General features: G+C 36.8%; 1 protein-coding gene across 1 annotated transcript; it reads right to left on the reverse strand.

Annotated features, from left to right (window-relative positions):
- Dsg3 (desmoglein 3) lies at nt 1-27,093 on the reverse strand. The gene is made up of 16 exons (XM_026400761.2): nt 27,046-27,093; nt 17,611-17,646; nt 16,966-17,097; nt 15,946-16,101; nt 15,358-15,502; nt 14,542-14,708; nt 13,579-13,707; nt 13,134-13,319; nt 10,859-11,130; nt 9,814-9,953; nt 8,449-8,676; nt 6,734-6,991; nt 4,574-4,713; nt 4,215-4,278; nt 2,623-2,870; nt 1-615 (listed from the first exon to the last, which is right to left on the reverse strand). Exons 1-16 carry the CDS (start codon nt 27,091-27,093, stop codon nt 1-3), a joined length of 2,964 nt encoding a protein of 987 aa, XP_026256546.2.

The raw sequence follows: 27,093 nt of genomic DNA on the forward strand, positions 1-27,093 counted from the left end.
TCATAGGTGGGAGCAAGGATTTTCTGAATAGAGCATATTGCATGACTCCCGTAGCTCTGTTGGGACAGCTATGTTGCCAGGAACACTGGAAAGGGGACAAATCACCCTTTCTGTCACTATTACATTTTGTGTGAGAAGTGGATCAAAGATTGCAGTGGTAGGTTGCACAAAGGATCCAGAAGCAGAGTAGGACTCCTTTACCAAATAGTTACCATGCTGCAGAGGGTCAGGGATGGAAATGGCTGGTTGGACAGACCCAGAAGCGGACCAAGCAGAAACCCCTTGGCTACCAGACAGAGTCTGGCACCTGTCAAATCCTGGCTGTTGGACTTCCATGGTGCCACCACAGGAGTCAATGCCAGAACCCTTGTCTTTAGAGCATGGCTGAGCTTGTTTGGCTTCATCATCAATACCAAGGCTTATCTCTGCAAGTTTTTTAAATTTGGGGCCGAGGGAGTCCAAGAAACTGTCATCCAGATCATCAGCAATAAAACTGCAACAACCCAGGGAACCTATGGGAGAACCCGGGGCATCAGCCACGCCTTCATCATCATAGATCAGCAAACAGTCATGTGCTTCCTGGGTGTCTTCTTCCTCTGCACAGGCAAATGCTTTCTAAAGATGGAGAGGGAGAGAAAAAGACTTCTTAAAAAAAAGAAGAAGAATTTTAAGGAAGATTCTTGAACAATCTATAACTGTTCATAGAACTCTAGGTTGGATTATGACTGCCCAAATTTGGTAATCCATAGAAGTTAAGAAATGTTTTTATATGAACAATATTATTATAGAAATTATCTGGGATTTGGATAATAACAGGGTTGACATTCCGTCAACATTGAGTCTAGCTTGGGCTTATGTTTTAGTTCTCAACTTTAAAGGCACTTGCAAGGATTTAGGTCTACAGAGCAGATCTGTATGACGTCTGGAGGTTATCACCTGGCTTCAAGTGAGGGCTTTGTGGATGCTTGTCTGTGTTGGGGTGGTGGCAGTGGAGGTCTCCCACTGTGCATGGAGACAATGCTCACCCTGACAGATACACAGATTCTACAATCCTTGCAGGAGCCTGACTTGTAAATAAAAATGAAATAAAAATACTCTAAAGCATCCTCACTCAAAATAAGCACTCCCTGCCAACCTTGCCTCAAATATAGTGTCAGTCTTGCTGGGCCCGGTGACACACGCCTGTAATCCCAGTGGCTCAGGAGGCTGAAGCAGGAGGATCGAGAGTTCAAAGCCAGCCTCAGCAACTGGAAGGCACTAAGCAGCTCATTGAGACCCTGTCTCTAAATAAAATATAAAATAGGGCTGGGGATGTGGCTTAGTGGTTGAGTGCTCCTGAGTTCAATGCCTGGTACACTTCCACCCCCCAAAAAATATATAGCGTCGGCCTTTATCTGCTATCAGAATCTATCATGGTTCTGGTATCAAAAATCTAGGGGGAGGTTCCATCTAAACATGCCTCTTATCCACTAGCCTATGGTTACTGTCAGGGGCGCCCTGCGCATGAACTAAGCACCTCACTTTAGCCTTGGGTCAAGAGGGTATTGGACTGGCATCACATGCCACACGCTATGGGAAGCAAGTGGCCTTTACCTCCAATCGGCAAGGAAATGCCTCAGCTCTGGGCTTGAGAGTTACCCAATGGGATTGGGCAACCCCCCTTTTGAAACACTATCCCCTGCCTTATTTGGGTGGAGTAATTCTACCAAATGTCTTTTCCCTAATAAATAGAGGGGTTCCAGGTGCACTTGCTCCCTTTCCAGCACCATCCAGCATGGAAGCTGACCCTTAAGGTCGCAGAACAGTCCCACCTCGGCCTGAGAAACTCATGTCCATGTGTTGTGTGATTTCTTCTCTATTTTCTTAGTATTGCAGCCTGCTCCTCTGAACCCAGTTCATCTTGACAGCTCAGGCAGTTGGCGAGAAGTTACCAAACCAGGGGTAAGCAACCCAACCCCCAAAGCCCTCTCTGTTCCAGCACTCTTGTCCCTTTTCTGATTGATCTTTCCAGACATTCATTCCTCCCACCACTGATCTTCAATTCCATTCTTTCCTCTCTTTTGACTTTTGGGTCATTAATTCAGTGGTCGTTCAACTCTTCTTTATTTTTATAATTTTTTTTTATTTGTTGATGGACCTTTATTTTATTCATTTTATCGAACCCAGTGCCTCACACATGAAGGCAAGCGCTCTACTACTGAGCCACAACCCCAGCCCTGCGGTTCAACTCTTTTGGACATGGATTTCTTTGAAGAAATGCAAAGAGTACTAATTATGTGCACATGTCTCAGCATGCTTTGTGGTACAGAAAAAGCAAAGCAAACTGCTTTGTATTCAGTGCTGGAATTCTCAAAATGAGAAAGAGTTTTGCCTTTCATTGTCTTTCCAGTTGGGAAAGGAGGGGACACTTGCCATATTTTCTTGGTTTGGGGCTATCTCCCCACTCTTCTTTTTGACTGGTGACCCAAGTTATCTGTATTATTTTGGCAAAAAGAAGCCATTTTTTTTTAACATTTTAACATGCCTTAAGAACAATGAATTACCCAACTGAAGTATATCATCAAGTAAAATCGAATGAAAATAAGATAAAAAAAAAAGCCACACAATTTGCCATCCAATTACCTGAGAAAAGTAGGACTCTAGAAAACTCATGTTCACGGCCCCATCAGTGTAGTCCTTATTGGTTCCCCCTGTGGAATGCCTTGTCCTCATTGTTACTGACTGTCCCGAGGAACAGGTGACAAGTCCGGAGGCTGCTCCAAATCCTGTGGCAGCTCTGGATCCAGTAGCTGCTCCAAGCTTGGTTGTCATTTCCATTCCCGAAACTCCTTCCATGACTGTGCCTCCAGCATATGTATTTGTACAAACTTCTAAAAATAGGGGAGAAAATTCTTTGACATCTCATGCTGTGAATTGTGTTTTTATTTTATTATTTTTATTTTTTATGTGGGACTAGGGATTGAACTCAGGGCCTTGTGCACGCTAGGAAAGCACTCCACCAACTGAGCTATATCCTGAATCCCTTATGTGAATTGTATTTTTAAAAAAGTAATTTCTAATGTCCAGGAGCCATTGCTATGTAAAACATAAATGTGGGAGAAAATACAATTTTGTGATTAAAGGCTCCAAGAACACCCCAGAGTATGTTATGTGACAGTAACATAAGAGGGGACATCAGCAGATGAAAAGGTTGAAAAGATCCTAATTTAAAAAGTGTACAGAGGAAATATATTTTTGATGACAGTGGACAGAAATAGAAAAGTAAGACTGGGGATATAGCTCAGCTGGTGGAGTGCTTTCCTCACATGCACAAGGCCCTGGGTTCAACCCCAGCACCAAAACAAAAACAAAAATAAAGACAAACAGAAATAGAAAAGTAAAAAGAAAATATTTAGTAGATAGGCTTGGAAAGCTTCTAAGGAAGTCCTTGTTTGTTCTCTTGAAAAAAAAATGTAATTGTGCAGTTATGTTGGCTCAGTATGGAAACCAAAGAGGAAATATATATTATGCAATCATGTAAATAATAGATGCTAATTTGGTATCTTGGAGACTAAAGAAATTTAATGCATTATTTTGCAGGATAACTTTACATTATGATTTCATGAATTATTTTTTTTCTAGAGAATTCTGAATGTAGTCCTTGCTATGTCATTATAATGGGAGAAGCAGATAAAGACTAGAGCAGCTGACAAAGGCAGACAATTACATATTTGGGGAATTATCATGCAGATTCTGTAGGCTGGACATTTAAAAATAAACTAATGCTAATATGGAAGGAAGAAGAAATTTTACTAGTAGGCCTCAGGTCTTATTTTAACTTACAGTGCAGTTGTGGAATTGAGATATTATGAATAAAATAGTCACTTGACAAAAACAAATAAATAAATTCAGTTATAAGATCACAAAGCTATCATGTTACGTTGTGACTGAATATAAGAATTAGTAATTGAGCTCAAATAAATATACTGTTGATTTTAAGGAAGGAAAAAGGGAAAACAAGATCAAGGATGTGTCCACAGGAGACTTTAATGGCTAATGTGACTGCGATTAAGAACAGACAGATGTTGGGCTGTGGTTACGTAGATGTTGGTTACCTTTTCCTTTACATTAACATACACAAATTAATAAAGTAATTTTGAATGTGTCTCATTTTTAAAAAATCTTTCTCATTTAACCCGCTGTTGCTATCAAATAGACATTTGATGTTTACTCACCAGAACTTTCCATGAAATCTGCTCCATTGGCTGTTATAGCTGGTACACAGATATTTGTGATTTCCTGCAAACCATGTTCGAAACAGAAATACATTTAAAAGCAAAGCAGACGTTAGAGCAATACAGATGAAATGTGGTCCTCTGTTAATGGTAACGTTATAAGAGTACCAAATCCTTTTAGGAGTAACCTTATTTTTAGGATTTTAGCTCTTCAGATGTCAAATTACGTCAGTGACTCACACTGGGGTCAAGAAATCTCTTCTTTTTTGTACTCCTCTCCCCCCTTTTCTATATCAACGTTAAATACATTTTTTTTCTCTATGTGATTATGATACATATTTTACAAACAGAACCCCTACCTTGTCCTCAGGTTGGGCACCTTCGATTCCCCACTGATGAATTGTCCCTTCAGAACCATCAGGAACTGGGATAAAACCACCTGTCACCCCTCCGATGGGAGTTGTCCCACAGGAACAGGTCAGCAGCAGAAGGGGGGCCACTAGTGAAAAACAAGACCAAATAATCAGAACATTTCAATTACTCAAAAACCATTTGACATGACAACTGTCAGACACGTCACAAAGAAAATAAAAATTTTAAAATACTTAAGGAAAATTCCTAATTAAAAGTAAAATTGATTTCTACAAAATAAAATGTAGTAAATTGAGCATGCTAAAATTTCAAATTATTACAAAACTGAAGGAGACAGGCCAGATCATTTCTCTTTGCAGGTATATTGTTGTTGAAGATACACTTTGTTTGATGAATTATAAAGGGGGTTGCTCAGTTCCTCAATCCTTTTCCTGAATATATTTTTTGATGATTGTGTTTCTTTGTACATATTGAGGCTAAATATATATTGTGTTAGGTAAATGTGGAGATGACCATGATACCTGCATGCCCAAGATTTTAGGTGGGTATGATATTGTTTTAATAATTTGGTTTCTAAAAAGTTCTTAGTAAATAGTACTTGGTCAGCAAACACCCTAAGCACCTAGAGAGATGACCCTAACAAATGGTGATGAATGGATTCTTTTTTTTTAAATTATTTTTTTAGTTGTATTTGGACACAATACCTTTATTTTATTTACTTTATTTTATTTACTTATTTTTATGTGGTGTTGAGGATTGAACCCAGGGCCTTGGTCATACCTAGGTGAGTACTCTACAGCTGAGCCACAACCCCAGCCCTATAAAAATGATTTTTTTTCTTTTATTTTTTAAGAATATTTATTTTAAGTTGTAGTTGGACACAATACCTTTATTTTATTTATTTATTTTTATGTGGTGCTGAGGATCGAACCCAGGGCCTTGCACATGCTAGCTATAATCCCAGTCCAAAAAATGATTTTCTTAATTGAAAAAAAAAAGTGATCTGAGGACATATTTGTTAAGTCTGAGTGATGGTTATATGGATGTTTTTAATAAAATTTTCTGTTCTTTTTTAGTGGTTTAATTGATTCCATAAATCAAAAGAAATTTAAAAGAAGGGATTGAAGTAGAAAGTATCATCATGAAAATTTAGCCCTAAATATCGATGACTCTATAATAAATTGGGGTAGTTATTGTAAATGGATCAAGGATTTCTCTTATTTATACATGAATTTGTCACAAAATTCTTTTAAATAGTGACCTCTTACTGTTTGATTCACAGGATTTTGATTTGAATGAAAATTTCCAGAAATCTGTCTGCTGAATAAAATAAAATTTAATTTTATTAAAAAATAATACATATGTGTAGCTTCCCTAAATGTGTTCAATATACTTAACCCTTAAGTCTTAAAATGATATATATTCAGGTAGTTAGCTCTTTCTTTGAGGAAATGCTGGATTAAACAATAACTTCTCAGAGCCATGCTCTTTTAATGCACATTGTAAAGCTCAAAGTCTATGATCGGCCTGTTTATTTCCCCTAAGTTTGCTTGACTAGGGTTTTCTTTCTATTTTAGAATCTCATGGGACTTGAATATGGAGAAGCATCTTAGAAAGTGCTGGGGCTGGGGATACTGGTCAGAGCTGGAGTGTTAACAAGGCCCTGGGTGATCTTCAACACTGCAAAGAGAAAAAAAAAAAAAACACAAAGAAGATAAAGAGGAAAAAAATGCACCATGCTTATGGCCCATGAATATTACTGGCAGTAGGTAGAGAATCTTCTTGATTTTTTGTTTATTTTTCAATGTTGGGGTTTGAACACTAGGCCTCATGCATGCTAGGCAAGTGTTCTACCACTGAGCTACATACATCCCCAGCTTCATGATTTCTTTTTCTACCTCTTGATTCTCCTGTGCTATTCTAAATGTCTGCATATAGGAATTTCTTTGCTATGTTCATATAGATTGTTAGCAAGTGACAAGTTAAACTTTCTAGATTCTTTCAAAAAATGCCATTTTCTCCCAGCTATGCATATAAAATGATTTGAGAATGGCTCTTCCCACATTGCACAGAAGAGCATGGGAAACACAAAGTCTTTGCAAGTGTTGCCACCCTGGTGGACACAGAGCTAGGCGGTGGGTACTCACACAGCAACATCAAGAGTCCGAGGAGGAGCAGGCCAATGGCATCAGGTCCCAGTCTCGAGAGCCCATGTCTGTACGTGGGCTTAGGTTCTTTGATTATGGTAGAAGTTCCACAGACATCCCTGTTGTCACAGTCACAGACTGTCAGAGTCAAGATCTCTGGTGTGTCACATTGCCTGTCCTGATGGTCCGTAATTATGAGGGGAATTCTGTACACTCCAGGAGACATCTTTTGCTGGGCTCTCAGGAGAGCAGAGGTACCTGTAGAGAAAGCCATGCAATCAATAGCAAGAACAAGTATATTCCGTTCTGAAAACGACTTATTTTTGATAACAGTGCTAGAATGCTTTACTGGCACAAACAGAGGGCTGATGTGAACGGAGCAGCAATGAGGGGCTCTAAGAGATCAATTGGGTAAATCTGTCTACATGCCTTCTTGTCCTCTCTGACCCAGACACCCCGTTGTTCCTCACCATGAAGACTCAATCTTGCTCTGCTTTTCTCACCAGAGGATAGGAGATGAGCATGTTGCAAATATTAGGCCCCTATACCATGGCATTACTACTTTCCAGTATGTCTACACTCAGATACATGTGGCCTTCTGAGTGTACGCCTTCCCCTGAACTCCATGTTCTTATGTCTGCCTCATCAACAGTGAACTTCAGCTTTGGCTGCTGCTACTGCACCTGCTCCTTCTAGTTCTCATTCCAGGAGATGATGGCCTGTTGGATGGGATTCCCAGGGGTGTCACCTATTGCCTGACTCCTGAGCACCAGTAGTTTCCTAGTCTCCATGGCAACATTGCCCCTTTATAAGTGAGAACCCACAGCAGTGCTGCTGTTTGAATCACTCTTGACCTCTCCATGCTCTATCACATTGGGTCTTGTTCACCCTGTCCAACCATGATTGTCCTGCCCAGACTCAACTGAGCTGGTTCCTTGTGCTGCCTCTCAGTGGCATCTTTAGTGACTATGTATCAGGTAAACTCATTTTGAGCCAAATGCTACATGTGTAGTTTGGAGCTAGATCTTTAACCAGCATCAGAAAGGCCCAAGGGCAGAAGGTGACACAGAACAAAATCTTTTTGACTCTGGTGATGGCTGTAATCAATCTATGACTATAGGGCACCACGAACCATGTCCATGAAAGTTGGCAGGACTGGTGTGGGTAAGAGCTAAGGAAAGTAAGTGAGTTTACAAGGGATCTGAAATGGACTGATGGCCAAAATAAAATTCCCCAAAGGAACAGATTTTTATTAAGTCTAACATCTCTATATATAAGACTTCTGGAAGACAGAAAATGTAAAATGAGCACAGTAAAGATTAGGAGAAAAGGAATAAATATTCTCCATTGGCTAGTGGGTTTTTCCAGTGCTTCCTGTCTGCTTACTGCCTGCCCCATTAGGAAAACCTTATGTATGGAGAGATATAGACATTTCTCTGAAAAAAATAGATGCTTGACCCTATTTTTTTCTACTGTGGAGGTAGAAATAAACACACTAGAAATATAAAAGTTATTCAATAAAAACCAGAGAATTTTAAGTGGTGCTAAAATTTTATCTTACTATTTCTTTTCTGAAGTGAGAGGTCACATCTTTATAACAAAGATTTTTTTTTTAATAATTCTTGGAAACCTGCTCTCCAATGAATTCTCATACTCTTCTGGAAACGTAAAGAAGTGCAACTTTTATTTATGGAAGCAACTTTCCTCTTACTCACCATTGAGTGCTGTGATAGTCCAAACAACTGGCAACTTCTGCAGTTTCTCTTCCAGTGAAAATGTGTAGGGACCAGGGTATCTGTCCCTTTGCAGGTTTTGAGCAGAGACAACCACAGAAGGTGAGGGACCACAGACTTCGTCCTTCTCCAGGACCACTGGTGGACAATTTTCATTAAAACTTGGTACTCTAACATGCACGGTGCCTGTGGAAGTTTTACCTGTGTATTCTGTAAGAATAACATTTTAAAGTTAAAGAAGTATATCAAATAAATTTGTACCAAAAAGAAGAGAATCGTTCAAAGTTTCTCTTCGTGCAGGTTAAGTCAGTATATCTTCTCATGAGAAATTATATTTGTTACTGTCAAAAGTAAAGAGATGTCATCCTATTTCTACAGCTCACAAAAAACAACTTGAAATTTACCAAATTGCCCAGTGTCTCTAAAGAGTAGCATGGCCTATTAATTTAAGATGCTCAAAAGCAAAATCTATATGGTGTCAAGTTTACTGACTACAAATGAGAGCAACACAATAATAACTTTTTAAGCTATGTTGGCTTCATTTGCAATCAGTGTGTGAAAGATTTCTACTTCTAAAGCTTGAGCCAAAGTAAATAAAAAATTGATTTATTTTTATTATCTAAAATATAAAATTTAGTTTTTATATTTATTAGAGAAAAATTTAAAATCTTGATAATTGAAAACAACAGAATAAATATCTCTTGATGGTGAGATTATTAGTCATGTCTGCTGTTACTCTTAATGCTTTTTGCAGTTTCCCCAGTAGTGTGTGTGTGTGTGTGTGTGTGTGTGTGTGTGTGTCTGTGTCTGTGTGTGTATGTATTTATAAATAAATAAATTTGCTGGCAGGGGTTCTGTTTTGGTGTTGCTTATTACATTGACCAAAAAAAAAATTATTTTTGAGGGAACACACAAAATCAATGAGTATTATTTTAAAGCATTTCATTAAAAGAAGTCTTATTGTTCAATGATATGCATAGAAGGTCTCTGTGGATAACACACAGATTTCACTTTTGAGTTGAGCTTCCCTACTAGGTTTTCCATAGGAAACTGTATTGATTCTCTGAAACCCAGAAATTTCTGTAGGTGAAAAATTCCTCCCTCAACCACAGGAAGGTCAGAGGAAACAAACAGAATCAGTGGTGACACAAACTCCACTGAGCAGCTGAAATTCTCAGTCTTTCTCTTAGAGTAGGTTACCCAAGACTTTGAAGTCCACAGCCTCTGAAATAATGATCTTTATCTAGTGACAAAGGAAGTATGTGAAATCATTACAATCAACAAGTCACAAAGAAATGTGAACTGCACAAGCATTTCTCTAAAATCTATTGGAATATTTTTTCTTACCATCTATGGCCAGAACCTCAGCTGTGATTGTGTTGTTAATGATGAAAGTGGAATCCCGGTCAATGTTTTTGACAAATTTGATTTCAGCCGTTTTTGAATCAATAGTTAGCAAACCACCATAATTATGACCCATGACATATCTGTTTTATAATAGAAAAAAAAATAGTTTTCTTTCAGACTTGAAATGTTGATTAATAAAAATAAATCATTTTATATTTAGCATATTTATGCTTAATAAAAAACTTTGAAGTATGGGCTTATAAAAAGTTTCAGAAAATTAACATGACATGCATGAACCATATTTTGTAATCCTTAAATGTATAAATTAGCCTGGTTTCTCAATTGAAACACCTGTGTCCTTGTTTTTTTTTTATTTTTAAAAATTGAGTAATTTATCTCAATTAGGTATATATGACAGCAGAATGGATTTTGATTCACTGTACACAATTGCAGCACAACTTTTCAATTCTCTAGTTGTACATGATGTAGTGTCGCACCATATGTGCAGTCATACAAGTGCCTACGGTAATGATGGCCATCTCAATCTGCCATCTTTCTTGCCCCCATACCTTCTCCCTTTCTCTCCTTCCCTTTTGCCTTGTTCTTTATAATATAGCCATTGCATCATACTCTGATATTTTAGGCATTTATACCTTTGTATACTCCTTGGAATCATGTGCAATCATGTTTTATGTGATTGAAGTGTAGTGTTCTGATGAATTTCTAATCTTCTCTAAGACTCAACTGGAAGTCCCTGTGAAACCTCTTCTTTATCTCTCTTGATGGACTAGGGTATTCTCTTCACTTCTACTTTTCACTTATTTCTGTTCTTAGCACAGTTTAGTCTAATAACATTTTTATTCTAATATTTATTCTAATTAAATATTATTCTAATATTTCTGCCTGTCTCTTCTCAAGTTATCCAGGTCCTTATCTTCATCACTTTTGTATATTTTTGGCACATGATGGTCTGTGTATTATGTTGGGGTGGTTTATAGATTAAAGCTATACCTAGGAAGAACACGATTTCATAAAATAGTCTTACCTGACAGAGGAGGCAGCTTTGCCAGTGTCTTCATCAGTGGCTTGATATGTGCCCAGGACATAACCAATCAGTTTTTTACTACTTATGCCTTTTTGCACAGTGAATATCTTTGAAGAAGGGCGGAATGAAATTCCTTCTTTGACATTTACGACCTGCACTGTGACTGGGATTGACTGAACTCGATATTGAGAGATTATGGACCGGTGGAATTCGGCTTTGTTTTTGACAGCGATACCAAATTGCATGCTTTGCATTTGTTCATAATCAAGAGGCTGGAGAGAAAATAAAATTCGAAGGAAGTGTCACAAACACAATCCGACAAACCTAGCAGAGGACAGAGAGCTTGGTGCAAGATAAAAGATATAGGATTCTACATCATGAGATTCATTTTGGTAACTGATATTTACAAAGCAGGATCTCTCCTGTTTACGCTAGCAAAACATCACTGTAGTCTTTTTAGGTTGTGAGGTACAGGGGAAAGAATCCTAAATTTGCTGTAGTAACAGAGTGTGAATCTGGGTTCTGCTACTTAAGTGCTGTGTGGCTCAGGGCACAATACTCACCTTCTCTGACCCTCAAGTTTTCACATCTAAAAACAAACCTTACCTCATCAGGTTGTGAAGACTGAAGCTGTCTAGCTAGAGGCAGCAAGGCCAGGATGGAGGACTGGTGGGAGGAAGGTTGAGGGGAGTGATATTTTAAAGGATGTTCTACTCAGTCAGGTGTTTGGCTGTGTGTTGTCAGGAAATGTCACAGTTCAAGGGAAAGACCCAGATTTCTAGTCTGGGAGACTGAACAACACCGATACATGAGATAGGGAACATCTCATTCCCAGGCAGTGCTAGAAGTTTATAATAGAACACTTGCAAGGAGGAATGGCTGTGGCAGAGTATGAAAAGTAAAGTCATAAGGAACAGTCTGCAAATCTTCTAGCAGTTCCCTTGTTAAGAGACTGGGGAACATTGTGAATCTGTCATTCCACTGGACTTAAGGAGTTAAATAAAAAAGCTCCCATATGGCCCAAAGTCCTGTCAAAGAATGTCACCCGATTGTCTTTATTTTTTCTGGTTTATACTATATTCAGGCAGAAATATCCTTGTGTGTCACAGGGAAGCCTGTTAAATGCAAGCTTTACACAGTTATCTATTTTTTTTTTTATCTTGAAGGTTTTGTTCATCCATTCCTAATTTCTAGACATTGTGGGTTTTTTTTCTCCAATCATTACAGCTACCTCATTTAAACCAGGTTGACAAACGTGCAAGCCACAATTGTGTGTATTCTCATCCCTTGCTAACTTCAACTCGATTGCAGATAATGAATTTTATTAATGGAAGAAATGTACTTTGCTCTCTTGAGCTGAAAGCATGCCCGCCCATACATGTTGTTAGGTAGTAGCCATCAATGAGCGGTGAAATGCAAGGGAAGGTCCTAAAGTGTTCTTTAAGTTTCTTTAGGGTCCTTCTTTAAACTCTCTTAAGAAATCAAATGGTGGCAATTAATCTGTAGAAAAAAAAAGCAAGGAGCTATTTGTAAAACGTGTCAAGAAAAAAGGATTAATAGGAATAACTCTTGACAGGGTCCACTGAGGTCAGTGTAAAATTAGGAATTATAGTTATAAGTGTCTTCCTCTGTCTGGGAAGGAAGATTTCTTTATCATGCAGGCACACCAGGTAAATTCTGACCAGCTCTTGACCCCAGTGACACTTTAACATGGGATTGACTTGTAGATGAAGCCCCCCTAAATAAGATGACCCCTATGACAATTTTGAAGAGGACCAACTAAGGTAAAAAACTCCAGATGAGAAGGAGGGGTTGAACACCTGATTGGCAAAGAGTACAGAAGGTGGTCCCCAGCTCTCCTGGTCAACATCAAACAGTAATGAACTTGGAGACAGCTTTTCTCCTTTGTCATTCTCTGTGTGGAGACAGCCCACTTTCTCTCTTGAACGTGCTCCCTGCTTAAGCTTCACTTGCTTTTACTTTATTTTCACCTATAATAAAGTTTTCTTGTGAGGTTTGGAGTTTCGGCTCCCTGCTTTCCTGTGACTCGTGAACTCTGTAAAGTAGGAAGGCCTAGAAGGAAATAAACCATCATGTTAAGAGAGACTGTCTTTAGGAATGACTCTGTCATGGGATTTTTAAAAGTCTGTCTACTTTTATGCATTTGCTGTTGTGTATAATGAAGTGGCATTATTATTAATAAAGTTTATTTGTAGAAGTGATGATTTTGGTCAGTACTGAAGATTTCTACCCATGAAAGCAACTCAGGTTTTACCTTAACCACCTTCAGGATGCCTTCGTTGGTTTTGGGATCAGTTTCTATTTCAAACCATTTCCCTTCATTTCCAGAGGTAAAGAAATACACGGCCAGCCAATTATCTGTGTACTCTTCATCCCAGTCTGTCACTTGAAACCGAAGCAAGTTCGAATTTAAAGCATTTTCTTCAATACGTGCCCAATACTGAAAAAGAGAAAAGCAGGATTTAAGAATCACATTGCTAGATTTGACCTATAAGGATGATAGTTATTTTAAATGGCATTAGTCATTACCTCTCAAATTATGTATTGCCTTCCTTCTAGATCCCAAATATTTTCATGAAGCTTATTTTTAAAGGAAAGCTCAGAAACTTTTAAGAGCCGACAAGTAGGCAAATACTGCATGGGGATGGCAAAGTATTAAATAAATGTCAACACAATTCTTCAAGGAATAATGGGTTTACCTGAGATTCTGTAAACGTTGGGAAGTTATCGTTGACATCTTTCACTTTAATATTACATTTACATTGAGTCGACAGCCCTTCTCCATCTCTGTCTGCGCCACTCACAACCAGACTGTAGCTGCTAACTTGCTGAATTTGGAAAAAAAAAAAAAGACGTATTATCAATCTTCTAAGAATGTGAAAGGCTGTTACTTTCTTTCCACCGATAAGCCAGTAGAGACATTGAAGTTCATGGTCCCTGGATCACAAGCACTTTTAGCTCTTCATAAAAAAGGAAGTTTGTAGGGCTAGAACAGTTCCCTGTTTTGTAAACTTCTGACATCAATGAGTCTGGTGGAATGATGATGTGAGGAAAGCTCACTTATGGGGCTTCTCCGTTAGTCTATTGGGAAAACCATTTGCATGAAAGCAATATGGGATCTGACAGGGCAGCCCGTGTCATAGAAGCAGATGTGGTGGTGGGAGGGGATGGGAAGAAAAGCGGAAGGAGACTCTTTGGTATAACATCAGAGAAGGCTTGATTCCAGATAGAAATATCTTCCTCCATCTAAGAGATTTCCTTTCTCCATTTTCTGAGAAATTGGCCACGTGCTTCCTTTGTGCATGTAAGCCAATGGTTTCTTTTTTAAAAAAATATTTATTTATTAGACACAATACCTTTTATTTATTTATTTCTATGTGGTGCACATATAGCAAAGGAAGTTACAATGGCTTCTTTTGCTGTCATTTTAATTTCCTTGGCTATGTAGGGTGCATTTGATGGTGCAGCAGGTCACAGGCACACATTTCATACCACCAGATTCACACTCAAGAAGACAAACCATGTCCCTAGGTTAGCTCAGGTAAGTACTGGCACATTCTTTTCCTTTCTCTTTTTATTCCCAGTTAAAATGGAGTCACCTCTCTTGGGTTTCTTAAAATCAAATTCTTTATTTTTTCATGCTTCCAAGTGACTTTCTTTACCTCTCGATCGAGAGAATTGGTCAAAGTTCGGACTTCTCCAGTATTTCTGCTTATGAGAAACATGGACATGCTTGAAGGTTCCTGGGAGACAATTTTGAAGGCAATTTTCGAGTTCAGATTGTTTGGTTCATCTGCGTCTGTGGCATTCAGTATCATCACCAGTGAGTCTGCAAATATAGGAAAATATTCATGAAAGCATATGTAAAGGTTGACATTATGTTCAAATTAAACATTCAACACAGTTTCACTTTGTTTTTTTAAAAATATTTTAAAAACCACCCATACACTCAAAAATTGCATATCACTTGTGATAGCTTTCTCTCTTAACTAGATAGAACCTGCTGCTTTCCATAAAAATCCTCTGATTTTCCTAAGCCCTGGTTTTGTGGCAGTTGAGACCATTTTCTGTACTGGTTTCTTCCCTTAATGGATGGTCTTATATTTCTCCCCCTTTCCCAAGTTATCCAAATAATGCAAGAAAGTCTCTGCCCCTTATAAACTAAAAAAAGCTTAGATCATGCATTCAGGCTGCCTGAGGATGCCCCCTCAGCTTTGTGACTTCCTGATACTCATGTAAATTATGTATGAAGAATAAAATACTATCAACTTATAACAGGACTACAATCTAGAAACACAATGGTGCTGAGTAATCAGGTGAACTACAACATTTACAAAGGAACAAACAAATTAGCTTGATCTTTTTTTAATTACTGAGGAAACAAAGAGAATAACTTATTTTCTATGAATGACACCATAGTGATACTTGTATTTGAAAAGCAGATGAATTAGAAGTGGTAGATAGCATAAAAGACTTACTTGAAGCACTATTTTCTTCAATTTCACCCTGGAATATGCTTTGTGAAAACACTGGAGGATTATCATTAATATCTAAAATTTTGACCGTTAGTATAAGTGGTTTTTCTACATCTTTTTCTAAGGCATTTAGAGCTCGGCATGTGATCTAGAAACAGAAGGAAAATGTTCATTATTACTCTACAAACTTAGTTTGCATATTATTAGAACTTGTATACATAAAGTCTCTGCTGGCATGTACAGAATTTTTGTGCAAAGAAGAAAAATACTTCCCTAAACGGTAGACAAAATGGAAAAAGATGCCCACTCTTGCCATGGGGCAAATTGTCCCTTCCTCCAGGCTAATGTGTCTCCCAGCAGTACAAAGCTCCTGGCAGGCTGTGTGCTGGAGTCTGGCCCTCACTCTTGTTCCCCATTTAGGTATTCCTTCAGGTGCACAAACCATCAGTGGACGCTCTTGGTAGGGGAACTAATGTTGTTACTTGTTATTGAATTGACTCATGTACTCATAAATTCACCAGTAGAAGAGCCACCTTCTAAAGCCAGGAAGTACAGGGAGAATGTAGACTGATGTTGAAGACACAAACTTACCAGGAAGCTTGGTGTTTTCTCTCGATCAACTATGGATGTTATGTTAATATCACCAGTGTTTGGGTCAACAACAAAGATTCCAAAGGGGGATTGATCAATTCCAACTCCAGAAATTCGGTAGGTTATTTTCTGGGTTGCTTGGAAATCTGAAGAAATCTGCAAACAAAAATAACCCGCTGTTGATAAGGTGATGATCATCCCTCAGGTCTTTTCCTCCCCTCTGCCTTCCTTTCCTTCCATAGTTCAGTCACCTGTTCCCTTAGTCCACTTTCTGATACTGTGGCATTTACTTCTTGTCTTATCAGGTAGTAGGAAGAGGAAATAAAGTCAAGTTGTTGCTTCTGCAGACCAGCATGGACCAATATGTGCTCATCATTGTGACTTTTAGAATATTTACTCAGATTGTGGCCACAACGGTGACAGTAAAATGTTAAGAGAAGGTCAAAGGCACTTAACAAAGCCAATTGGCAAGGCTAGGTCCCTCCTTACCTGATAACATTAGAAAGAGAAAGTTTCTGTAAGCTGAAAGAGGACGAAATGGAGAGGAAGAAAGAGAAAAGAATTATATAGTAGGTGTTGAAAATATGCATTAAAATTATTTGTTAAGTTTTTAAATGGGGCTATTTAAAATATGTACACAAAGTTAGAACAGTATAATGAACTTGATACATTTCAGCACTCACCTTCACCAATTATCCATACATGGCTAATCCGATGTTTACCACCAACCATATTTCTAATTGTCTTATCTCTATTTTTTTCTTTCTTTATTAAATCTAGATCCAAATAAGCTTAAACACTAAAATTAGTCAATATGTCTCTTAATTCCATTTTGTAATTCTAGAAGCCAGAGTTCCTCCATTTTTCTTTCTCATTTTTATGTTGTTATAATTATTGTACTTTTTGGTTGGATATTCTAGTTCATTTGTTTTATGGACATTGGGATCTCTATATTATTTTAATTTACATGTAATGCATTTATTTAAAAAAACTTCACACATCTCTGCTGATATGATTTACCTTGGCAATCGGGTTTCTTTTTGAGTTGTCTTCTCCTTCTCTGCAGGGTTTGGCAAATTTTACCCATTCACGTTTGTATCTTCTTCTGGCTTGTTGCATTGCTGTCTCGTCTTCTCCATGTTGTCCTTTTGTCTTATGCAAAAAGGAATTCCATTTTTTAATGCATATTGTTGGCAATTTTTACTTTGAATATTGATTATGGACGCCTGTGTTGAGGAATGCCCTATGTTTCAAGGTAACTAAGACTGTTAGATGTTCAATTTGCTCAACCCAATATTTAAGGAAAAAAAATTAAGTAACTAAAATAATTACAAAGTTATATGACTTCCCATATTAGCATTTTAATCATATTTTATATTTTTTAAATGCTTCACAATATCTAAGTGTTTTAGATTCATAGGATTTGACCTGTTGGGTTTTTTAAGGAGAAGAAGAAAGAATGCATGATATAAATCAAAAGAATAATATTAAAGATGATCTTTTTCTAAGTATTGTTGGTGTGGTCACTAGAATTTTAATTTCATGTATTTTCACAATTAAATTATCAAATGATTTTAAACATTAAATACTCATCTTTCCTAAATACAATTTTAAGTTTTAATATTAAACTTGTATTTAAATTGCAAAAAATTTTTCATACTTTACCTCTATTCGCAATTCTCCATGAACCAACACCACCACCTGTAGACATTTAAATAGAGTCAAATTATATGAGTTCTTAAAATAAGTAATTATAAACAATGAATTATCCTAATTATTTCATTTTCTTGTTCATGTTATAGTTTGTTTCCATTTCAAAAGAAGTAGTTTTGGAGAGGTGGTATTTAAAGCATAAATTCCCATCATGAAAAGGAATGCTGCTTTCAGTATAAACTAGTTCTTCCAGTTCTTTAACCTGACTACAGAATTTTAGTAATGTAAGAAGGACTTTGCAAAACTATACTAACAACCAGTTGCAGCAACCAGATATTCTATTGTGGCTGTTCTCTGAACAGTTCCCAGAAGCTATGGAAGGTATTTCTTCTTTTTTTCTTTTATTTGTTCTAATTAGTTATACATGACATCAGAATGCATTTCGGTTCATTGTATATAAATGGAGCATAGCTTTTCATTTCTCTGGTAGCATATGATGTAGAGTTGCACCATATGTGCAGTCATGCATGTACCTAGGGTAATGATGTCCATCTCATTCCACCACCTTTCCTACCCTCATGTCCCCTCTTCCCCTCTCCCCTTTGCTCAGTTGAAGTTCCTCTATTCTTCTCACACCATGCCCCCACATCATAGATAAGCATCCACTTATCAAGGAGAACATTCGGCCAACTCAAAGTGGATCAAGGACCTAGGAATTAGACCAGAATCCCTGCAACTAATTCAAGAGAAAGTAGACCCAAATCTTCATCATGTCAGATTAGGTCCTGACTTCCTTAACAAGACTCCTAAAGCGCAATAAGTAAAGAATTAATAAATGGGATGGATTCAAACTAAAGAGCTTCTTCTCAGCAAGGATACAATCAACAATGTGAAGAAAGAAATTGCAGAGTGGGAAAATATCTTTATTACATGCACATCAAATAGAGCACTAATTTCCAGGATATACAAAGAACTCAAAAACTCAACACCAAAAGAATAAATAACCCAGTCAATAAATGGACTAAGGAAATGAACAGATACTTCACAGAAGGAAATGTACAATTGGTCAACAAATATATGAAAAAATGTTCAACTTCATTAGTAGAGAAATGCAAATCAAAACTAAGATTTCATCTCACTCCAGTCAGAATGGCAATTATCAAGAATACGAGCAACAATAAGTGTTGGTGAGGATGCTGAGAAAAGGTACAATCGTACATTGCTGGTGGCAATGTACAAAGACTCTGGAAAGTACTGTGGGGATTCCTTAAAAAAGTCTTGGAAGGGAACCACCATTTGACCCAGCTATCCCACTCCTTAGTCTATACCCAAAGGACTTAAAATCAGCATACTGTAGTGACACAGCCACATCAATGGTTATAGCAGGTCAATTCACGGTAGCTAAACTGTGGAACCAACCTAGATGCCCTTCAGTAGATGACTGGATAAAGAAACTGTGGTACATATACACAATGGAATATTACTCAGCTTTAAAAGAGAATAAAATCATGGCATTTGCAGGTAAATGGATGGAGTTGGAGAATATCATGCTAAGTGAAATAAGTCAATTCCAAAAACCAAAGGCCAAATGTTCTCCCTGATAAGTGGAAGGCATTGTTTCAGGAAACAAGTAAGAAAGTGGTCATAGGAGCTGATTAAAGATCATCACCTATCCATCTGGCTTGCAAAAGCAAACCATATTAGCTTCAGTTATAGAACAGTTTCTTTAGCTGTACAAGAGCCAAAAGAGTATAATGGAATTACTGAAGTCAGGCAAACTGCTCCCACTCTCAAGAGCATATGGGACCATCACATGTACAATTTCCCATCTTGCTTATCACCAGGGATTCATTCTTCTTTCCCCTCCACTTAAATATTATTCATCCATTAAGGTCTGTGTTCAAATTCTAAAATACTCCATGAAACTCTTTTTACCGATGTCTCCTTTTTTGAGTTTGTGCAACTCACATTCTATACCATGCAAGTTAGCATTTTGGTTTATCATGATTTATTATTATTTTTTTTTACTGTTTTATGTGCATTAAATATTTCTCAGTTAAGCCAAGAGAATTGCAAATTTTCAAATTTCATGCTTTTATCTTACTATTTTTTCCTTCAGCAGATGTTTAACCATTATTTGGTGATCCACTGATTATGCAACCTAAAGAGAATTTGGTTTGAAAATGACTGTGGAAAACCAATCAGAAGAAAAAAAAATAGAAGACTAGTAATAGTAGCTAATGTTCATTATGTGACTTTATTAATTTTATTCGTAGAGCTTTACACTTACTATCTTGTTTAATATTTGCAGAAGCCAGTGTGGAAGGAGATTCTATTGTTATAATCCCTATTTTATGGATGACGAAAGGCAGCCATGAGAGAATGAATATTTTGCTCCAGCCATTGGCCCTGGTAGAGTCAGGATTTAAACCTCAGCAGCCTGACCCCAGAGTGTGTACATCAGCACTATACTAGATTCTAACCAAAGTTGGCAGAATTACATAGGAAAAAAAAAAACTAGTAGTGGGAAGAAAGTTACATGATAGTCAGTTTAGGTTTCTGTCTGGCTAAAGGCTAGGGTTGCTCCTGAAACAACATAAATTTATTACATTTTTTTTTATTTTCAAAGGTTTTAATGAAAGGGCAAGTCCAAGTCTGAACCAAAGGATTAATCATGTCAGTCTTAGGATGTCCGGAATATTCCATTCTAAACCTTTCAACTGAAACTCTGATTTCAAAGAGTGTGTGTTCAAATTGTCCTGAAAAGGAATCATTATAACATGTCTCAAAATGATTTTTACAACATCGTTGTTCTTTATTAGCAAGGTAGTGATTGAACAACTCCTTCCTCAGATCATAAGTGGAGAGACTCAGCCACACGTGAGGGGAAGGATGAGCCAGGCACATTGGCCTTTACAGGAAAATCAGAGTCATCCAGAAAATATGAATCATGTCTGTCCCAGCCCCAGAGAGGAGGATTCTTCTAGTAGGCAGTAAGGCACAATTTATATTTTCCTGGGAAGCAAAAGAGAGACAAACCCTTGACTATGCACAATTAACATTATAGACAGATGTTTATTTATTTATTTTTCTATGTTTTTCTAGAATCAGAGCGCTGAGAAAGGTTATTCTTTCTAAGTCTTTACTCTTTCCTGTCTTTTCTTTTAAAGTCAGACCACCAAGAATGTCTCTAATTTTAGAAAACACTGAAAAACTGTGATGCTTTTGTTTTTTCTTTTTTCTTCTAGAAATAAGAGGTAGTTGGTAAGATATGTTTCTGAGTATTACTATGCTCCTCAGATATTAGAAATATAATCAAAGTCTCTCATTGTTTAGAATAGTATTTTCTAAAAAATATTATTCTGAACAATGTTATTTTTAGTTAACAAATGCTTATACGATAGGTAATTATTTTAGTTAAATTGTTAATATAATTAATTCTATTAAACAATTTATAAAATTATTTATAAAATAAGTTGTATAAACTTTTTACAATGTTGTTTGAAATAAGTATACGTTGTGAAATAGCTAAATTGAGCTAGTAAATAATATATATAGTTTCCTGACAACTTAAATCAGTTTTCTCTTTTTATAACATGGATTGGAAATACCAATGTGGAAATGTATTTCTTATCTTGAGAACTTCTGTACCTTTCTTTTTCATTTTTGTTTCCTGATTATTTATAAATTTTGATTACATGATTTTTAGAGCACTGATACAGACTCACTACTTTGGTATAGATAGGAATTTAAGTACATATAAGCAAACCTGATTATTAAGAAAGCATATAAATAAAGTAATTTAATATTCATGTACCCTATTTGCTAGTGAGCATAGTATCATTATTAATGTTTCAATTGAATTTAAGGATATGGGTGGCTACATTTTTATAGACCATTTGTAATGACACCTGATATTTTACTTGGTTAGGCCAAGATTTTGACTAGAATTACCTGAAACTTTAGTGTGAGGATTATTAGATTATGATCAGATGCAGGAGGCTAGTCTATGACGACTCTTCCTTTTTATTTTATTAATGTATTTGCATAAAAGTCCTGAAATCCACATATGATGGTGGTTTTATTTCTATAATTGGTCAAAAACAGTGATTGTGAATGTATCAGATCACAGAACTGGTTCCATACACAACTGATGAATAAATTATATACACACAATTTGGAAGATGTGAGTGCTTCATCTTTCCTGATTTCTCCCTGAACAGATGTTCTTCAACTTATGTTGGAATGATGTCCTGATACACCCACTGTAAGTTGAAAATATCATTAAGTTGTATATACATTGAATACAGCTACCTCACTGAACACCCGGCTTATCCTAGCCCACCTTAAAGATGGTCGGAGCACTTACATTAGCCTACATTTGGGAAATCGTCTATTACAAAGCCTGCTGTATAATTAAGTGTTGTATGCCTCATGTAATTTATTGAATTGTATACTGAAAGGGAAAAACAGGATGGTGGTTTGGGTGTGCTTTCTCACCAACATAAGTTGAAAATTCACGAGTTGAACTATCATTAATTGGACTTATCTGCATTGAATTTTTCAAATTTAAGAACCCCCAAACATTCTAATAAACTTTGTTTCCATCAAGACAAATTCTTTTATTGAGTCAAAATTATACATGTTCATTACTTAGAAACTATTTACTTTGGATAATTCAAATTTCCAATAAAAGATTTATAAACTCAATTAAATTAGAAAGTTAAACTTTGCATTATGATGGAGATACTAAGAAAATCAAATACCCTTAGATATATGCAAACATTCCTTTAGAATGCTCTTTAGGATGCAGCCTAGTGTGGTAAAGCAAAACTGGACCCCGAACCTGAATTTGAATCCCAGTTCCAGCCATGTACCAATTGTAAAACTTGGGGACATTATTTCATCCTCTGTTTCCTCATCTGTAATATAGGTATCTTACTGCCCTTATACTTGTGAGACTTTAAAAAATTAATTGATAGCCCTAGCCCATCCTGGCCCATAATAAGTGCTTAATAACTGTTAAACAGAGCCAGGTGCGATGGTGCACGACTGTATTCCCAGCAGCTTGGGAGGCTGAGGCAGGAGGATCCCAACTTCAAAGCCAGCCTCAGCAAGTTAGTGAGGCCCTAAGCAACTTAATGAGACCCTGTCTCAAAATAAAAAGTAAAAAGGGCTAGGGATGTGACTCAGTGGTTAAGTGCCCTGGGTTCAATCCCTGATACGCCGGCCCCCAAAAGACACTTTTGTCACTAAACCAAAACAAAACAAAATGGAAGGGGAGCTACTTTGACTAATATGGGTCATCTCTGACAAGGCGCATAGGAACACTTTCTTTCTTGAGCAAAGAGAGCTCCACTACACAACTGTGTAGGCTGCTCCTTGCACAACTCCAGGGGGTACTGTTCCCACTGTCGTTTATGGGAACTCCTACTGGAGTTGTGCAATGCACAACCTGGACAGCTGCCCAGCGAACCTGTAGGAAAAACGTGTGTATTAGATAGATTCAGTTTTTTTTTAATCATATAATTATGGATAGTAACCAATTGTCTATATAATTTTCTTGTGATGAGTTTCCCAAAACAAGCCCTTACCCTAGGCTAGCAGATTGATTCTTTACCGGGAAGAAATGGCCAAAGGCTAAGAGGTTTATGAGAAATCTCATGGACACTGTGTGTTCTAGTTCCAGATGAAAACCAGTTTCAGGTATGAAGCAAGTGGGAGCGCTAATTGGTAGAAGTAATTACACCTTTCCTGACTTCTGCCCAAGTCAGGCAGGGCCGGGCAGAATCCGTTGACAAGGTTATCCTTATTTTAGAGTCTTAACTTTTGGAAAAGTTCTGTAGGAAACTTATCTTCATAGACTTATTAGTACTGAAAACAATTGTTTTATTAGTTAAGAAAAGATTTTCCTTTTGTTAAAATGGGCCATTTAGCCTAAAACCCTTTTTCTAAAAATTTAATTTTTGAATGTTTTATGGAAAAGGTGGTTGAAGATCTTTCTCCTGTATTTAGAACACGTTCTACTCTGAACTTGATGCTTAAATTCCTTCTGTGTCTTTAAAACAACTGTATTAAAAATCTTTGGGTTTCAAACATCTCTATTAATTTTGCAGTGAGTAAAGCTTTATGTAATATAATAACATGAAATCAGATGGCTCATTATTCAAATATTTACAGGAATGCTAGATGACAAAATGTGTTTTGGATATTTGTGAACTGCAAAACAGTGAACAATGGTTTCCATTGAAGACAAAACTTTTAAGAGGTTTGTCTCTTAAAAGAGTCTTTTTTATCTCTGAGGGTAAAGCATTTTCAACTACAAATCTTTTCCTAAAATTGTTTATCATTTTGTATTATGTGAAATATCAGACAAGTGTAAGAAATTAAAAATAAGACTTTTTATTTTTTAAAGAAAGAATAAGCAGGTATTCTTCATGCCTTCCCCTTCCAAATAATTAATTCAGAAGACAATAGCTGAAATTTTGTGAAAAGTTTCACATTTGAAAATATCCTTTTTCCCCCTATCATTATATTCATTTAAAATATAGCTATTATTTTTGTCTGTCAAATTTCAAAAATATTAATTTCATAATTAATTTAAAAATTTGGTGGTTTTAAAAAATATCTGAAGACACGATATTGAGAAGATGTCAGGAATTATCATGATTACTACAATATTACAAATGATTAATATTAGATTCTTACAAAGCAATTTATATTTCTCATAGCATTTTTTTTTTCACACTTTCTGCTTTATTCTCACTATGGTCATTTTAAGTCGTCAGAGGGTGGAGTACATTATTCTTACTTGACAGTTGTGGCCACCAGGCGTGGAATGAGTCAGTGGAACAGCTATAGATCCAAGCCAATGACTTAGTTGCTCTATCTCACCTTACTAAGCCACCCTTGTAAGGTCATTGAATGGCAGAATTTCAAAACCTCCAGATATGTCTTCCAACCTTCAGACTCCACCCTTCAACAACAAAAGGTGAGCGTTCCCACTCAACAGTGCTTTTGGGAACATTGCTTTTTTTCCCATAACCACACTATTTCAAAACTCTGGGTGGTTCCCCATTTCTGAAAGGATTACGTTCACCTTCACAGAATGTACTTTTCAATCTCACCTTAATCTACCTTTCCAATTCATGTCCAGATTCTTCAACACAAATTTTTACTCCAGTCAAACTGTTGGGTCCATTGCCTCTAGGCAAATACCATAATTATTCCTGTCTTTGCTTATGTTGGTCTGAAAACAGAAGATATCTTCCTTGGACCCATCTCCACTTATCACATCTCAAATCTCAATGAATTCATGGAACCTTACTTACCACCCTCACTCCTGACTGACACTGCCTTCCACTAATAACATTCATAGTAGGCCAGTACTCTCTAATAGGAATGTAATGAGAGGCACAAAGGCCAGCCAGTAGAATAATTTTAAAATTTCTGATAGTCACATTAAAAACTTCAAAATGAATTTTAACAATATATTTACTTAAATGACTATATCTGAGATGCTATCATTTAAATGTCATCAAGAAAAAATATTCGTGATGTATTTTACATCCTTTTATCATACTGAGTATTTAAATTATGATGTGTATTGCACACTTACAGACACCTCTCACTTCAGACCAACTACATTTCCATTGCTTAATACCCACATGTAGCTAGTGGCTACCATATTGGTCAGGTCAGGTCTGGATCACTAATTTTAATATTTTGTGTGAAGTTATACTATTGTTTAAATTGGTGTGTGTGTGTGTGTGTGTGTGTGTGTGTGAAATTTTCCTGGGTGGAGAAAAATGTCTTCCATGTCACAGTTTCCCCCATGTCACTAGCATTATAAGAGAAGGAGGTTTAGGCCTTATTCCATCATTTATTCATCCTGCCAACAACTTTGTGTCCTCTGTAAGAAAGTTATTAAAGATGAAGCAACAACCCTGTTGTAAGAATTTCACAGTCACTGTAGAAAAAGAGAGATTACTAGAAGTCAAAGCTCTCCTAAGCCATGGTGAGCCAACTCTACATTCTTATCACAACATTCTTCTGACATCCCTGGCCACATGACCCCTGACTTCTTGAGCTTTGTCCCTAACTTGGACATCTGGTTGATCAGGCTACCTGCAGTTCAGTCCAGAAATTTCCCATCTGAAAAGGTGGAACAGCCATGCAGCTATCACATTCTCTTTACAATATTCTTGGGTCAGAAAAATTCACGAGATACCCAAAGCAGTTACATTGTCATAATAGAAAGAGTCTTAGGAAGGGATGGCATTCATTTTCTGACTGTACCTTGTCTTGAGAGGGAAGGCTGGGGATTCTACCACATAAGGCATTCTGTTAGATAACTTGTAGTTTTTAGAAAGTTTTTTTTTTTCCTTGAGATCAATTTCCCTGTAACTTCTGGAAGTTCCTTTATTTCAATCTTTTGAGATGAGGAAATGAAATGAGCTGATGCCTAGGCCAATCACACTTACCATCCACAAAGCGGAATTAGCATTAGGAATCTTTCGATATTCATTTATGGTTGTTTTGCTCTTTGGCTGTCTTCATGTAGCTGATAATGCTATGACATATCTTTTTTTTTTTTCCTTTTAATACAATATAGTTAAGGTATAGACCAGCCTGTAACATCTAGGCTCCTGTTTTGCTCCTTAGATTCCACTTCTCTTTTAGACCACACTCTATCAAACTTTCCCAATCATCACAAATATTACTCTCCTGAACATTTTTACATTATACAATGATTCATGTCTTCCCTGCCCCCTGCAAAAGGATGGATATGATCTGCACACTGTGGCTAAGCATAGAAACTGATTTCTTAATAATCCCCCAACTTCTCTAAAAGCAAAATCACTTTGATTTTAATTCAACAGTCCAGCGCCTCACACATGCTAGGTGGGTGCTCTACCACCTAGCCACAACCCCAGCCCCAGTCTTCAACTATTTTAAAAACATGTCAGGTACTAAAGTCCAGACATGTAGAGATCTTAGTCATATGCTTTAGAAGAGACACGTAATCTTGGAAAACAGAAGGGATTCTCGTGTGTTTTACTTTGTGTGTTTAAAAAAAAAAAAGAATAAGAGCATTACTTTGAGGAAAATGAAGGTACTGTGAAAAATATTATTGGAGATTAGGTCTACTTAATTGGTAAACTTAAGAAATACTGAATGGTTACTTTAAAATCCAAAAATGGTTACTCGAAATTCCTTTCTGGTTTACTTTTCTTTGTAAAATACAACATTAAAAAAAAAAAAGAACCACAAAAAACAAAAGGAGGCAATTGAAAATTTTGGCAGTTTCATTTTATAACCTTTAGTTCCATTGTTTTTGTTTAGGAATTTGATAATAGGGATTTAGCAATCAAATGTAATGTACTCTAGCAAGAAAGGGAACAAGGAAAGTTGGTGATTATTATCAGAAAATAAGACAGGACTTACCATTAAAACAGCCAGAGCCCCTGTGGTTCTGGGGAAAAGCCAAGCCAT

The sequence above is a fragment of the Urocitellus parryii genome, chromosome 13 (genome assembly GCF_045843805.1).
Source record: "Urocitellus parryii isolate mUroPar1 chromosome 13, mUroPar1.hap1, whole genome shotgun sequence".
In the NCBI taxonomy this organism is placed as follows: Eukaryota; Metazoa; Chordata; class Mammalia; order Rodentia; family Sciuridae; genus Urocitellus; species Urocitellus parryii.

What these genes read in the sequence shown, in the direction of transcription:
- Dsg3 (XM_026400761.2), bottom strand. Translation starts at nt 27,093, where the DNA reads ATGGCTTGGCTTTTCCCCAGAACCACAGGGGCTCTGGCTGTTTTAATG. An exon ending in AGAAAACACCAAGCTTCCTG is followed by an intron (nt 15,503 to 15,945) that starts GTAAGTTTGTGT and finishes TTCTGTTTCTAG; the next exon opens with ATCACATGCCGAGCTCTAAA. An exon ending in AGATTTCATGGAAAGTTCTG is followed by an intron (nt 2,871 to 4,214) that starts GTGAGTAAACAT and finishes CCCTATTTTTAG; the next exon opens with AAGTTTGTACAAATACATAT.